At 40.5% G+C, this 15,000-nt stretch overlaps 1 protein-coding gene across 1 annotated transcript in view; it reads left to right on the plus strand.

Moving 5' to 3' along the window:
- LOC123513976 (contactin-3-like) overlaps window positions 1-15,000 on the plus strand; it is a 321,726-nt gene that overhangs the window by 288,651 nt on the left and 18,075 nt on the right. Inside the window, 2 exon segments of the mRNA XM_045271494.1 lie at window positions 11,685-11,839; window positions 13,543-13,678. Coding sequence (XP_045127429.1) covers window positions 11,685-11,839; window positions 13,543-13,678 — 291 coding nt within the window.

A 15,000-nucleotide genomic window follows, 5' to 3' on the forward strand; every position in this document is an offset into this window, starting at 1 on the left:
TCTTTGAAGAAAGGTACGTTGCTGGAAACTTTATGAGTTAATAAGAGTCTTGAGTGAATATGCGGCACGTGTTCTCATGATGATGATGATGATGATTGTGATGATGATAAGAAGGAGAAAGATGGTGTTTATGGTGGTAGTAGTAGTAGTAGTAGTAGTAGTAGTAGTAGTAGTAGTAGTAATGGTAGTAGAAGTAATGATTGTGATGATAATAATAATAATAATAATAATAATAATAATAATAATAATAATAATAATAATAATAATAATAATAATATTAATAATAATAACAACAACATCATGGCTTAATGATGGAAGCTTCTTATAAAAAAATACAAAACACATTACTGAAATTTATGAAATAGTATGACAACTAATGACATTCCAAGGAAAATTATGGACACTCTCTCTCTCTCTCTCTCTCTCTCTCTCTCTCTCTCTCTCTCTCTCTCTCCGCCATGCCAGTGATGTAGGTCAGCATGTTTTCTCCATCATATTTATATCGCATAACGCTTCAACGAAATGACATATCCGGAATACTCTGCATATTTACCCAATTCACTGCAACTCGATGACATTTCCAATATCGCACGGAATCATTGTTTTCCATTTGGGGGATTCGATCATCATTGCCATCATGCTATGTTGTTGATGCTGCTGCTGCTGCTGCTGCTGACGCTGGGATTAGTGGTAAAAGTGATGATAGTAATGTTGATGATGATTATACCGATGCGGATGTAAAGCAGATGGCATCAACAACATACGTGCAGACACACACACACACACACACACACACACACACACACACACACACACACACACACACACACACACACACACACACACACACACATACACAGCCCATCATTGTCTTTGAAATCTGACTAAATAGAATCAATAGAAATAAAAGAAAAGATAAAAAAGAAAGAATAAAAGAAAAGGAAGAAAGAAGAACAAGAACAAGAAGAGCAAGATGATTATGATGAACAAGAAAGGAAAGAATGAAAAAAAAGAAAGAAAGAAAGAAAGAAAGAAAGAAGGAAAGAAGAAGAAGAAGAAGAAGAAGAAGAAGGAAAGAGCGTCGATAGATCATGAAGGTGGATTTCCATTTGACCAACGGCAATGGGTAAACCTCAGCAACTTATGAACCTTGAGACGAGATTCTGTATCTCTCTCTCTCTCTCTCTCTCTCTCTCTCTCTCTCTGAATTAAGATTTTCTCATTACAAAAGCACTTATGTTCCCTGTGCGCGTTTAATCAAGCTCCTTCTCTTTTTCTTCTCTCATTTATACTTTATCCACACTCTCTGTACATCCTCTTTTCTTACGCTCCCTCTCCTCCAAGACTATCGCTTTCCTCTTCTTCTCCCTTCTTTGTTCTTCCCTCTTTCTACACGAGTGAGTTTCTTCTCTTCTTCCTCGGTTCATTTTAGTTTAACATATTAATTGTATGTAAAGCAAAACCTTTTTATCCATTCTTTTTTATTTACCCTATCTACTCTCCTCTTCCTAATTGACTGTTTTCTTTTACTTTCCTCCTGTTCCTCATACTTCTCCTCCTCCTCCTGCTGCCTCCTCCTTGTCTTTCATGTCTACTTCACACGCTCCTCAATATTCCTTTCCCTTCTTTTTTTTTTCTTCCTTTTTCATTCATTTCTCGCCTGGTTGCTTATCACCATAATTCCTTCCTACTTATCATCCCCTTATCTTCTCAGTAAACGCATCATCTTGTCATTCTTTCCTCCCTCCCTCATTCTCCTTCCTGGTTTCATCTCTCTCCCTACCCTCTCTCTCTCTCTCTCTTGTTTGCCTGCCGTTAAAGTGCGCAGGTTTCACTCATTACTCTTGTCTATTTTCTTTTCTTTTTTTTCAAGTTTTTTCATCATTTTCTTTGCCTTTTTATCTCTCTCGCAGACACCTCACTCATTATCCCCTTGTTACTCCATCCTTGTCTTCTTTCATTCTTCCTTCATTCTTCTATCTTTTTTTTTTTTTTTGCTTTTTTACACTATCTTTCATTTCTTCATTATCTCGTCCTTGTATTTGTTTTTTTCTTATCAACCTCTCATACACAGACACCCAATTCCTTCCACGCCTTCCTTTATTTCATTTGTCTTCTCTCACTTTCTTACTTCTTTCCTTTTTTTCTTTTTCCACCTAATAAAGGTGGAAAAGGAAAAAGGAAAGAAGTTACTTACTTTTTCCTCTTCCTTTTGCTTCGTCATTTTTTTTTCTTTTCGCTTTTTTTTATATTTTCATTTTTTTCTCTCTTTTTCTTGGTTCATTTTATTTTTTCCTCTCATTTTCTCCTCCAGGTGTTTCACTTCTCTCCTAAAGGGAACACTCATAATTACTTTATCAAGGTTTCATCATGGTGAGATTGTAATCATAAAATTCCTTATCTCTCTCTCTCTCTCTCTCTCTCTCTCTCTCTCTCTCTCTTTCGTGTGTGTGTGTGTGTGTGTGTGTGTGTGTGTGTGTGTGTGTGAGAGAGAGAGAGAGAGAGAGAGAGAGAGAGAGAGAGAGAGAGAGAGAGAGAGAGAGAGAGAGAGAGAGAGAGAGAGAGAGAGAGAGAGAGAGAGAGAGAGAGAGAGAGAGAGAGAGAGAGAGAGTCCGTCTTATAATAAACTTTACCATTAAATTTTCACACACACACACACACACACACACACACACACACACACACACACACACACACACACACACACACACACACACACAGGACTACCACCACCACCACAACCACATTCACAAACACAACCACCACCACTTCCACCACCACCACCACCACCACCACCACCACCACCAACAACAACAACAACAACAAGCTATACCCTGCAGGCGTGTCTAGTGAATGTCTACCAAACACGGAAGAGGGAGAAAAAAGGGGCCGGAAATTACCCACTTTGACACTCTCCCTCTTCGATGAATAATATAACGACGGAAGGCCTTGGAATACAGTTCAATCCCCTACTCCCCCTCTATCCCCAACGCTTATGGGGATAGAGACAAACACGCGGAGGGAAATAACAACCGATGAGGAAAACTGTAGCGAGGAAAAAAAAAAGGGGGAGGAAGGGGATGGGAAAGTAGGAGGAGGAGGAGGAGGAGGAGGAGGAGGAGGAGTAGGAGGTGGAATGTGTACAGGGAAAAGGAGGAAATTAAGGAGAAAAAGGGGAAAGAGGGAAAAAATTGGAGGAATAGAGAGAGAGAGAGAGAGAGAGAGAGAGAGAGAGAGAGAGAGAGAGAGAGAGAGAGAGAGAGAGTGTACACACACACACACACACACACACACACACACACACACACACACACACACACACACACACACACACACACACACATACACACACACACACACACAAAGAAAATCTAGAGATGAAAGGCATGTAAAAAGTTTAGAAAAGGAAAATAATGAACGTAGGAGACAAAAGCAGAAAGAGAATTAAAAAAAGCGAGTGAAAAGAAAGAAAGAAACACACACACACACAGCTGGTGCAAAAACAGCAAACGTGTGAATGTTATGAATGCTGCACGGGAGGAAAAAAAAAATGAAGACAAAAAGAGAGAGAAAAAAATGAAGAAAAGACAAAAGGAACAAAGAAAAAAAATCGAGACTATGAAGTTCATGAGAAAGAGAGAGAGAGAGAGAGAGAGAGAGAGAGAGAGAGAGAGAGAGAGAGAGAGAGAGAGAGAGAGAGAGAGAGAGAGCAGAACAGATAATATTTAAGTTTGCAAGAGTTGAATTGTCAGCGTTGATTGAGTTTGACTCGTGTGATGAGAGATGATGATGGGCCTGGGACATGCTCGGAGAGGGGTAGAGGGATGGGGGTGGGGCCGGCAGTGAGGCCTGGGTGAGGGTGGTAGGTTGCCGTGCCACCTGATGGAATAGGGAAGGTGTTGCCAAGTGGTGTAGGAGACTGGCTGGCTGGCTAAAGGAGAACATCTGAAATATTTATCGTTACTTTCTTTGCATTTCTTTCAATATTTCATTTCCCTCAACGCATAACTTTTTTTATGTAAGAGGAGAAACTAGGCAAGAGCAAAAAAAAATAAATAAAAAGGCCCACTTAACTGCCAGTCCCCTTGCAGGTCAAAGAGTCAGCAGGAAGGAAGGGATAAATGTCATGAAACTTCCATCTTACAAGTATTCAAGTCGTAGGAAGATGGAAATACAGAAGCAGCGATACAGAAGCAACAGACTTATAAAAGAAACATAGGAAAGACTATTTCTTTTTATTTTCTTGATGTTTTTTTTAGATACCGACATATACTTAAAAAAAAAAAAACATAAGAAAGACAGTTTTTATTTTCTGATTTCCTTCTTTTTAAGTACCGACATATACTAAAAAAAAAAAAAACGACTATTTTATTTTCATTTTCCTGATGTTTTTTTTTTAGATACCGACATATACTTAAAAAAATATATATAAGAAAGACAATTTTTTTTATATATATATATTTCTGATTTCTCTTTCTTTCTAGGTACCGAAATATAAGTGTACGTAATTAGTGCAGCGAGTAAATTATTGTGCGCGCCGAGTGTAAGAAAAAAAAAAACAAGCCAGTGCCTCCCCTATAACTTTGCACACGAAAGAAGATAATTAGCATACGAAGAAGTCATTAAGTGCGTGTCTCGCTGAAAATTTCCCCAAGAAAGTCTGGTGGAAAATGAAAAGCGAGAGTCAAAAGTGAGGAGAGGTGCTAAAACATGCCTCTAATTTGTACAGCCAGGCCGAGACGAAGTACTCACCGAACTCACCCAGGCAACGGAAGAGACGGAAGAGAAACATAATTATACCCTCTCTCTCTCTCTCTCTCTCTCTCTCTCTCTCTAATACGTCACGTCATTCTTTATATTTGAAAGTAATATAGAGATAACTCTCTCGCCTCCTCCCTCTCTCATCATCTTCCTCCGCCTCAAATTTAAAGTTCTTCATGAGAGAGAGAGAGAGAGAGAGAGAGAGAGAGAGAGAGAGAGAGAGAGAGAGAGAGAGAGAGAGAGAGAGAGATGAAAAAGACAAAATAAAGACTGACATGAAAAAGAAATAATAAGTCTAAGAAACCACATCTCAGGAATTTGGACAAGAGTATTTCACTTCATCGCAGGACACTTCACTTCTGTCACCAAACATTACGAAGGTGTACGAACGCCAGGAGACACACACATCCCCGACAAGATAAGCAAAAATATGAAGGGAGACATGCGCCAAACCAACTGAGGAAGACAACGGAAAGGCAATAAATAGTCCAAGAACTGAGAAAAACAAAATGTGGAAGTTTAACTCATTCAATACTGGGACACATTTTACCATGAGTTTTGAGTATGATTACACGATTTCATTTACATTAGGAAGGGTCTATGGAGGTCAGAAGATTAATGGCCAGAATTTTCACTATTTCATTCCCCCACATAAGTTTCTGAAGCTGCATAAGATCGTCAAATAGTAAGTATAATGGATAAGGAAACGCGTCTTGGTCCTAAAGGGATTAAACTGATGAAGGAGTTGTACAAAAAAGGCGATAGGTGAAAGCGCCATGAAAAAGGAAAGAGAGAGAGAGAGAGAGAGAGAGAGAGAGAGAGAGAGAGAGAGAGAGAGAGAGAGAGAGAATATTGAATGAGCGTATACAAAGTGAACGTGGACAGCGAGAAAGTTTGGGCAAAAATTGGAAGGAAATTGGCTTAGACAACTGATAGAAGGGATGCCAGGGAAAAAAAAAAATTCAACTCCAACGGAGGCCAGAGTTCGATTTGACAGTTGAGGTGATCCACGCAGACATACAGACGCACGGACAGAAGGAAAGGTACAGTGGCGGAAAGACAGGTTTAAAAAGGAAAGCAGTGTGAAATATCAACAAGAATATCAAGGAACTGTGAGAGAGAGAGAGAGAGAGAGAGAGAGAGAGAGAGAGAGAGAGAGAGAGAGAGAGAGAGAGAGAGAGAGAGAGAGAGAGACAGAGAAACAGAGAAACAGAGAAACAGAGATGTAGATACCATGTCAATTAAACCAGAATATCACAGTACCTGAAATTAAACAACTTCAAACTAAAAATATGCAAAAAAAAGTAAAAAAAAAAATAATAACAATGTAAGAATTCCCCATGATACAAAATGTCCATAAATTGCTTAATGCTACAACAAATAAATAACAGAGAAATAAATGAATAAAACAAACAGAGGCACAGACAAGCAACGTTACAAGCGATTGCAACAAACGGGTTCAAACTTGCGAGGCCAAATCGTGTAAATGGAGCACACGTCAGCACTGATGGGACATGGAAATAAGCCTGAGTGATTTTGTGATTTTGGTGCCGCGAGTGTGAATGCGTCCAGCGGTGAGAGGGGAAGGGAGGCACGGAATGGTGAAAAATGGTACCTTGTAATGTTCCAGTCTGTCTGCCTGCCTGCCTCTCTGTCTCTCTCTCTCTCTGTCTGTATGTATGTAGGTATGTATCTGTCTAGTTTTTCGTGTTCTTGTTTCATGTGTGTGTTTTATGATTCATTCTTTTCATAGTCGTGTGTGTGTGTGTGTGTGTGTGTGTGTGTGTGTGTGTGTGTGTGTGTGTGTGTGTATTACCCTTATCAATAATTGAAAACGGATTTACCAATGCAATAATTCAATCAACCTCGTCGGAAAAGAGAGAGAGAGAGAGAGAGAGAGAGAGAGAGAGAGAGAGAGAGAGAGAGAGAGAGAGAGAGAGACAAAGAGACAGACAGACAGACAGACAGACAGACAGACAGACAGACAGTGAGGGACACACGCAAAAGCACACACACACACACATACACACACACACACACACACACACACACACACACACACACACACACACACACACACACACACACACAGACAAACACACATTAACTATACATTAGCCCGGCGGGAGGGGAAGAAAATACACGTGGGAAACTCGAATACATTTGTCGCGGATTAATGAGTGACAATTATATTCATGTGGACCCATTTGTACGGCGGAATTCAGGTCTGCATGACGCCTCCTCCATCCTTCCCTCCCTCCCTCCCTCCCTCCCTCCCCTGTCCTGCCCTCTCCGCCCTCCTGCCACTGGTGATGCAGGCAGTGGTATAAAAATCTGCTCACACACACACACACACACACACACACACACACACACACACACACACACACACACACAAAAAAAGATCAGTTGCTCTCTCTCTCTCTCTCTCTCTCTCTCTCTCTCTCTCTCTCTCTCTCTCTCCATCCATTAACTTTAAAACACATTTCATTCACGCACTGATTATCAAACACACATTTCTCACATCGAATACACACACTAAATTCCTTTTCGGGAGGGAGGAGGAAGAGGAGGAGGAGGAGGAGGAGGAGGAGGAGGAGGAGGAGGAGGAGGAGGAGGAGGAGGAGGATATGGAGGATTAGGATTGGATGCAGTGCTGGGATGGAGAGAGAACATACCCAGGGGATGGCAAGAGTACGGGAGGAGGAGGAGGAGGAGGAGGAGGACGAGGAGGAGGAGGAGCAGGAGCAGGAGCAGGAGGAGGAGGAGGAGGAGGAGGAGGAGAAGGAGGAGGAGGAGGGAGAATATCAGAATGGAAGGGAGGGACCAGGGAGAGCTTATCAGGCGAGAAGCACTAAATAGCAATTGCCATTTGCATAACGTAAATGAATTCATCTCTCGTATTCATTAAATTGCTCCATGACAGAGGAAGCTTGCAGCGTCAGAGGCGTGGCGGGGAGGGAAGGCGGAAGGGAGGAAGGGCAGGAAGGATAGCAGAGAGACGAGGCGAGAGGAGGAAGAGGAGGAGCAGGGTATTAAGCGGCAGAGCGGAGGTGTTTGTTAGCGGTAGAGAGAAAGGAGCTAGAGTGAAATGAGGTGGAGAGAGAGAAAGGAGATGGAGGAAAAGGCAGGGGAGAAACAGGTGGTGGAGGAGAAGGTGGAAGGATAGATAGTTAGTGAAGGTAAGAGAACCAAACACGCACGTATCTAAATTATGTAGTGTGTGTGTGTGTGTGTGTGTGTGTGTGTGTGTGTGTGTGTGTGTGTGTGTGTGTGTGTGTGTGTGTGTGTGTGTGTGTGTGTGTGTGTGTGTGTGTGTGTAAAGGAGTAAAACACACTAGAAAACATCCCGTAGTTAAATTCTTCAAAGAGAGATGTATAAATTCAGGTTGAAAGAAAACGATATTTGAGATGATACAAACGGCAGGTAAGCGGAAATGTAAACTATGTTTTAGTATTGATGTGAGAAGGAGGAGGAGGAGGAGGAGGAGGAGGAGAAGGAGGAGGAGGAGGAGGAGGAGGAAGGAGGAGGAAGAGGAGGAGGAAGAGGAGGAGAAGGAGGAGAAGCAGGAAGAGAAATATAAAAACGCAAAGGAGCAAGAAAAAGGAAATTGGGAGGAAGAGAATAGTCTTTTACTAATAGACTTAAATTGTAAGGTTAGCAAAATTAACATTGTGATCTAGAATAAGAAAAGGACAATTTTAGCTGAAGCCGAAGTTGTCATCATAATACATTTTATTTCTTCTCGTCTGCTTTTTGATATCCGAATACTCTTTCGGGAATCTGGGTGATATGAGATACTTTTTCCATCGATTATAAATACTGCGAGGAAAAGATTCGGTGAAAACACTCGCCTCTTTCTCACCAATTTTTCGTCAAAACTATCACTCGTTCCTTAACCCTTTCAATACTGGGACACATTTTTACATTGAGATTTCTGTACGACTGAACCATTTTATTTACATTAGGAAGGGTCTATGGAGGTCAGAAGATTAATGGCCACAGTCTTTACTATTTTGATCCCCATATGAGTTTTTGAAGCTGTATAAAACCACCAAACAGTAAACACAATGAATATGATAACGCGGTACTGAAGGGGTCAAGCTATGTGGTTTCTCTCTATGCTAAAACAAAAACTTATAAGGAAACCCTCGCCGTCAGTATTGCGCAGGAAGGACCCAGCCCGTGATATACTGCCGAGCAACTTGGTGAACACAACTTGCTGAGGCAATTCCTTCCTTTGCGGCGAAGGTTTTCCGCCGAGACCCAAAACCTTCGCGCTCCAGGAACAAGTTTGATCTGCAAGTTGTGAAAAGACTAATGGTGTTGGGAAAGAATGCAGCGTCGGACCGGCGGCGGCATTCTTTCCTCTCCTAAGTATGAGCCAAACGAAGACGTAGCTTTGCACGCAGCCCGGGGAAGGAAACTGTGTAATGTGCGAAATTAATGTGAGACTATCTAATTTGTCGGAGTTCTCGGCGAGTTACTTCAATTTATGGTATTACTGAAAAGGAAGAAAAACAAATAAACACGTACCTTGGGAGGATCCATGAAAGAGGGAATGCTTCCTCGTCTTGATTTATGTAAGAACAAATTGGAAACGAGTGAGTTACGAGATAAACAGAAAAAGGTTGTGAGGGTAAACTAAATGGAAGTCAGAGAGAGAGAGAGAGAGAGAGAGAGAGAGAGAGAGAGAGAGAGAGAGAGAGAGAGAGAGAGATGGGTGGGAAGGAGGGAGAAGGAAGAGGGAAAACTAAATTATCATGGGTATATAATATATATATATATATATATATATATATATATATATATATATATATATTATATATATATATATATATATATATATATATATATATATATATATATATATATATATATATATATATATATATATATATATATATATATATATATATATATCCATTAAGTGTATGCAATTGTTTACAGGAAGTATTATTTTCACCGGGAGCTCCACAAAATTACTGACAAAACTGAAATGACATGTTTAGCTAAATACGCATCACGGAGGCTTCCTGACCAGTGAGACGAGACAAAGTGACGCTAAAAGTGCAATGCTTAAATCTTTTACTACTATAGTCGTATTTGGTTAAAAGCACCATAAAAATACAGTTTGCATGGACAGATAAGGTTCAGAGAGGGTAAAAGATTAATTCTGCATCTTTCTAGCACACTGAAATATTTAACATGTATAGTTTAACCCCTTGTGTACCATGACGTTTTCATATTTTTTTCTGCTTACTATTTGGTGATTTTATACAGCTTCAGAAACTTGTATAAGGGACTAGAATCGTGAAGAAAAGACCATGAACCTTCTGAGCTCCATAGACCCTTCCTAATGCCAATAAAAAGGTCCATCGTACACAAATCTCAAGGTAAAACATGGATCCCAGTATTGAAGGGGTTAACAATAAAATGACTGAAAAGTTGTAAGGATTCATGGTTAAAAAAAAACGTGCACCAGTCAAAGGGTTAATGAGATGTTGGTGCAGGTGAAGGAAGGAGTGTGTGCCTGAATGGATGAATGTTTAAGCCCTCAATGCCTGGCCACTTCATAACGGCAGGCCTGTTGACCTTATGGGTTCCACTTCCAATCCCCTCTCCCAGCATAGCAATATTTTTTTTCTAGTATTTTTCCTCTTTGAATAGGGTTTTTATCCACAAATCCGTATTCTCTTTTCATTTCCTTTGTGTGTGTGTGGGGAGGGGGGAGGATATGCTCGTACTTGCGTGTAGTAGCTTTGAAGTAGACAGCCTTTTTTATTCTACTTTTTTTACAAATACACTAGACACCTCCTTCATTCCTACAATTGCACTCACATCCTTCAATCCTATCCACCAGCCAGCATGCCACTTCCATTACCCATCAACAAATGCACTTTTTTTTCCTGACTTTTATATTTTCCAATCCTTTTCTTCTTGTGTGTCGGGTGTAAGTCTCCATTCTCTCTCTCTCTCTCTCTCTGAAACCCAACAACGCCACCCAAACGTAGTACACTCAGCACCGCCAATACCTAATACCTCGTCCTGCCGTAAAGAGGTATGGAAAAATGCAGGAGTCTCGGGTATTGGTAATCGGCTAATTGCGATAAGTCTACTGCTGCGCCTCCCTTAATCTGCGGCAAGGCGGTACTCAATATTGTTAAGTGCATCCTGTTACCAAGAAGCTGCTGTGTTGTGTGTGAGCAGTTGTATTGTGATGATTTTATATAACCTACCTCTATTTAATGATCTCTCTTTCTCGCTCTTGTCCTTACTCTCTGTTTCTGTCTCTGTCTGTCTGTCTCTGTGTGTGTCTCTGTCTCTCTCTCTCTCTCTCTCTCTCTCTCTCTCTCTCTCTCTGGTAAAGTGGTGGAATTAGCAGATAAGAATAAATTAATATGTTTTAATTTATTTACTGATCTGTTTTAGCTTTCCTTTGATAGATTTTTAGTATTTTGACTTGCTATCGTCACATTAGTCACCATCATCATGATGATAACCACCACCATAATCACCACCACCATCATTACCATCACCACCACCACCACCACCATCATCACCTCCACTATCACCAGGAATTTGGTAATGAGGCATAAAGAACAAAAGCAGACCACCGGTGAAGCATCTCATTTAATTACATAAAAGAATGAATATTATAAAAATTATCACATCAAAGCTTAATAAAATTTTATATTTAGTCTCCCTCTCCCGCTCCTCTCTCTCTCTCTCTCTCTCTCTCTCTCTCTCTCTCTCTCCTCCCTTAACTCATCATCTTCCTTTTTCCGTTTCTTTATCACCGTTCACACATATATGAAGCCTTCTGAATCTTCTTTACTTCACTGACCAAACTTCCATCACTTTCCTTGTCCCTTCCCCTTGACTTCCACGCCCTCACGCTCTACTCTCTCTCTCTCTGCAGACGTGCCCATGTGTGCCCAGAATCGCGTGACAGTAACGGCTGTGGAGGGCGAGATGGTGACGTTACAATGTGCCGTGGACGCCTACCCAGCTAACGTCACCTTTCACTGGCTCTTCAACAACACAGTGGACTCAACGCGCTTCAGAGAGACGGAGGTGAGGCTTGGCATGCTAACGGAGAGATTGAGAATGGGAGCAATGTAACAAAGAGTATATTAATGGTGCTAAGGGAGGATAGGTCAGTAAGGGGGTGTAAAAGGAAGATTTCGTAGAGTGTGGCTGGTGCAAAAAGGCATGTTGGAAAGCAGGGAATGTAACGAGGAATGCTGGAATGTTTCTAAAGGAGGAGAGAGAAAGGAGAAGTTCTAAGAGGAAAGCTTGTCTGAGTGTGGATAATGCATTAATCAAGGTTGGCAAATATGACTGTTAACCTTCTTCACTCCAATGATCAGGAGTGGGTGTCAAAAGACCTCACTAGGATAGAAAGTAAAACAATGCTAAGTTATTCGTTTCCCCTCTTGAGTAGAGACTTAACTGAGAAACAAGTAGAAAAGATATAATAAGTTACAGCACCAATGGAGAGATTGTTTAGCAGTGGAAAGGTGATCAAAATGCTATAGAATTTATACCAAAGAGTATGAAAAGAAATTGAGTCCGTAAAGTGGCGTCAGAGTGAGATGGACAGAGGGAGAAGATGCTGCATAGTGGATAGGGTTAAAAAAAAGAAAATGTCAATGGAGTGAGTGTGGATATGAACGGAGGTATAGATGTGAGAGTATTGGTGTGATAAATGGAACCACTGCTGGACACTTCACTTCAATCACATCTTCGTTCACTGTAGCTCGCCTTGGTAATGTTTCATCATCCTCATTAAAGAGACGCCGGACGTATTAGCGGAAGCGTTTTCATCCTGCCTATCAAATGTAGAAAAGTAAAAATGTTGAGTGGAGGAAATGAGTAACTTTTGATGTGAAATATTAAACGAGGGAATAAATATCGAGCTCCATTAAAAGGCTCAATCATGTTTCAGAAAGCATCATTTCCTATATCGCCACTCATTTACCAGAGAGAGAGAGAGAGAGAGAGAGAGAGAGAGAGAGAGAGAGAGAGAGAGAGAGAGAGAGACAGACAGACAGACAGACAGACAGACAGACAGACAGACAGAGAGAGAGAGAGAGAGAGAGAGAGAGAGAGAGAGAGAGAGAGAGAGAGAGAGAGAGAGAGAGAGAGAGAGAGAGAGAGAGAGAGAGAGAGAGAGAGAGAGAGAGAGAGAGAGAGAGAAAAAACCGTGATTTTAACTCAACGTAAAACAAACACCACACAGCTGGAAATGTGTGTGTGTGTGTGTGTGTGTGTGTGTGTGTGTGTGTGTGTGTGTGTGTGTGTGTGTGTGTGTGTGTGTGTGTGTGTTTGGGTAGGAGTGAGGAGGAGCTGGAGGAGGCATGCGTATATTGTTCATTCATAAAGGGAGAACAAAAAAGTAAACACTGTACTCAATTAAAAGAAGCAATTACATCTCTACAAACAACGGTGTGGCTGTGGTAATGCTGGTGTCGATGATGATGGTAATGATGGTGATGGTGGTGAAAATTAAGCTGTTTATAAGTTTTAATTAGTAACTATATATACATTCTTCACGAAAAATTTGAAATAGAAAAAAAAATAAATAAAATGACTTCTTTATTATCCTTGAAATCCTCTTCTGCTTACCTAACCTGTTTGTGGACCGGCACCTCAGTGGGCTTCTTTTCATCAATTCTTTGTTGCCCTTAGTCGGTCTTACATAAAAAATATATATTTCCGCATTATCTCGTCCATGTTTCGCACCTCTGACGACTACGCTCTCGTCCCCCCGTCAGTACACGAAGGAGGGCACCGTGTCCAGGCTTCGCTACGTGGCCTACTCAGCGCGGGACTACGGCACCGTCTTCTGCTCCGCCTCCAACGTGGTGGGGCGGCAGGAGGACCCGTGCGCCTTCGTCCTTCAGCCAGCAGGTAAAAGGGAGCCATTGTTGACGTCATACCATCACTAACTGGTGACTCGTCCTCTTCCATTAATACGTTTTCTATTACCACTCGTTTTCTTTTCTTTTTTTCATTATATCACTTACTGGTTACTCATCCTCCTCTTGTACGGTTTTTTTTTTATTACCATCCGTTTTCTTTTACTTGATTTCAATTACATCACTTACTACTTACTCATCCTTCTCTTATACAGTTTCTTATTACTACGTTTTCTTTTTCTTTTTCATCACATCACTTACTGGTTATTCATTCTCTTCTATTTTGTACATTTTTCATTACCATCCGTTTTTTTTTTCTTTCTTTTCTCTTATTACATCACTTACTACTTATTCATCCTTCTCGATTTGCACAATTTTTTTTTTTTTTTTTTTTTGTTATTCTCCTTTGTGTCAATTTTCAGTGTTATATTTTTTTCTCCTTTTTATCGTTCTCATTATTTTGGTGTTACTTTTATTACCACCTTTTTTTTTCCTTTCTGTTTTCTTTTTTTTTTCCTTTATTCCGTCTTATATTTTTCTCTACATTCATTTTTTTTTTTTACAATTTTCATTATTTTTGTTCATGCTACTTTTTCAATACCTGTTATTTTTCTTTTTTTTTCTCTTTTTTTTTCCTCTTTTGGCCTCTTGTTCTTCCACTTTTCGCTTTATATTCCTCCTTCCTCTTCCGGTCCGCCTTCTCCTCCTCCTCCTCCTCCTCCTCTTTATCTTCCCTCCACCTCCTCTTTCTCCTCCTTCCGCTCCTCCTGTTCCTCCTTTCATGACCACTTTACACTTGCCATCAACAAAGTAACTAGGTAGCTTCTCTCTCTTCTTCCTTCCTTATCATCTTCCTCTTCCTCTTCCTCCACTTCCTCTTCTTCTTTCTCTCCCTCTTCTTCTTCCAACTTGCTGCATTTTCCAGACTTCCTACATAATGAAATATAAATCTCCTGAACATATCACTTTAGTATGAAACATAATTTGCTTCTGTGAAAAAATCGATTCCCTGCAGCTGCACGTGTCCCCTTTTTTTACTGTCAGTTTCTTTTTATCCTCTTTTTTTGTTCAAGATCACAGCTTTTGGAGAACCATTTCAATTTCTCTTCAGTAACGTGTTCTTGTGAAACGTAATTTACCGCCGTGAAAATGTGTTTGATGGTATTTAATGTTTCTCTCTCTCTCTCTCTCTCTCTCTCTCTCTCTCTCTCTCTCTCTCTCTCTCTGAGTTCGACAATATTTTCTGGTCTTAAGTTTCCTTTATTCTCTTTTCACTTTTTAGTATTTTGTCATTTTATTTTAATGACATTTGAA

This window comes from Portunus trituberculatus, chromosome 37 (genome assembly GCF_017591435.1).
Source record: "Portunus trituberculatus isolate SZX2019 chromosome 37, ASM1759143v1, whole genome shotgun sequence".
In the NCBI taxonomy this organism is placed as follows: Eukaryota; Metazoa; Arthropoda; class Malacostraca; order Decapoda; family Portunidae; genus Portunus; species Portunus trituberculatus.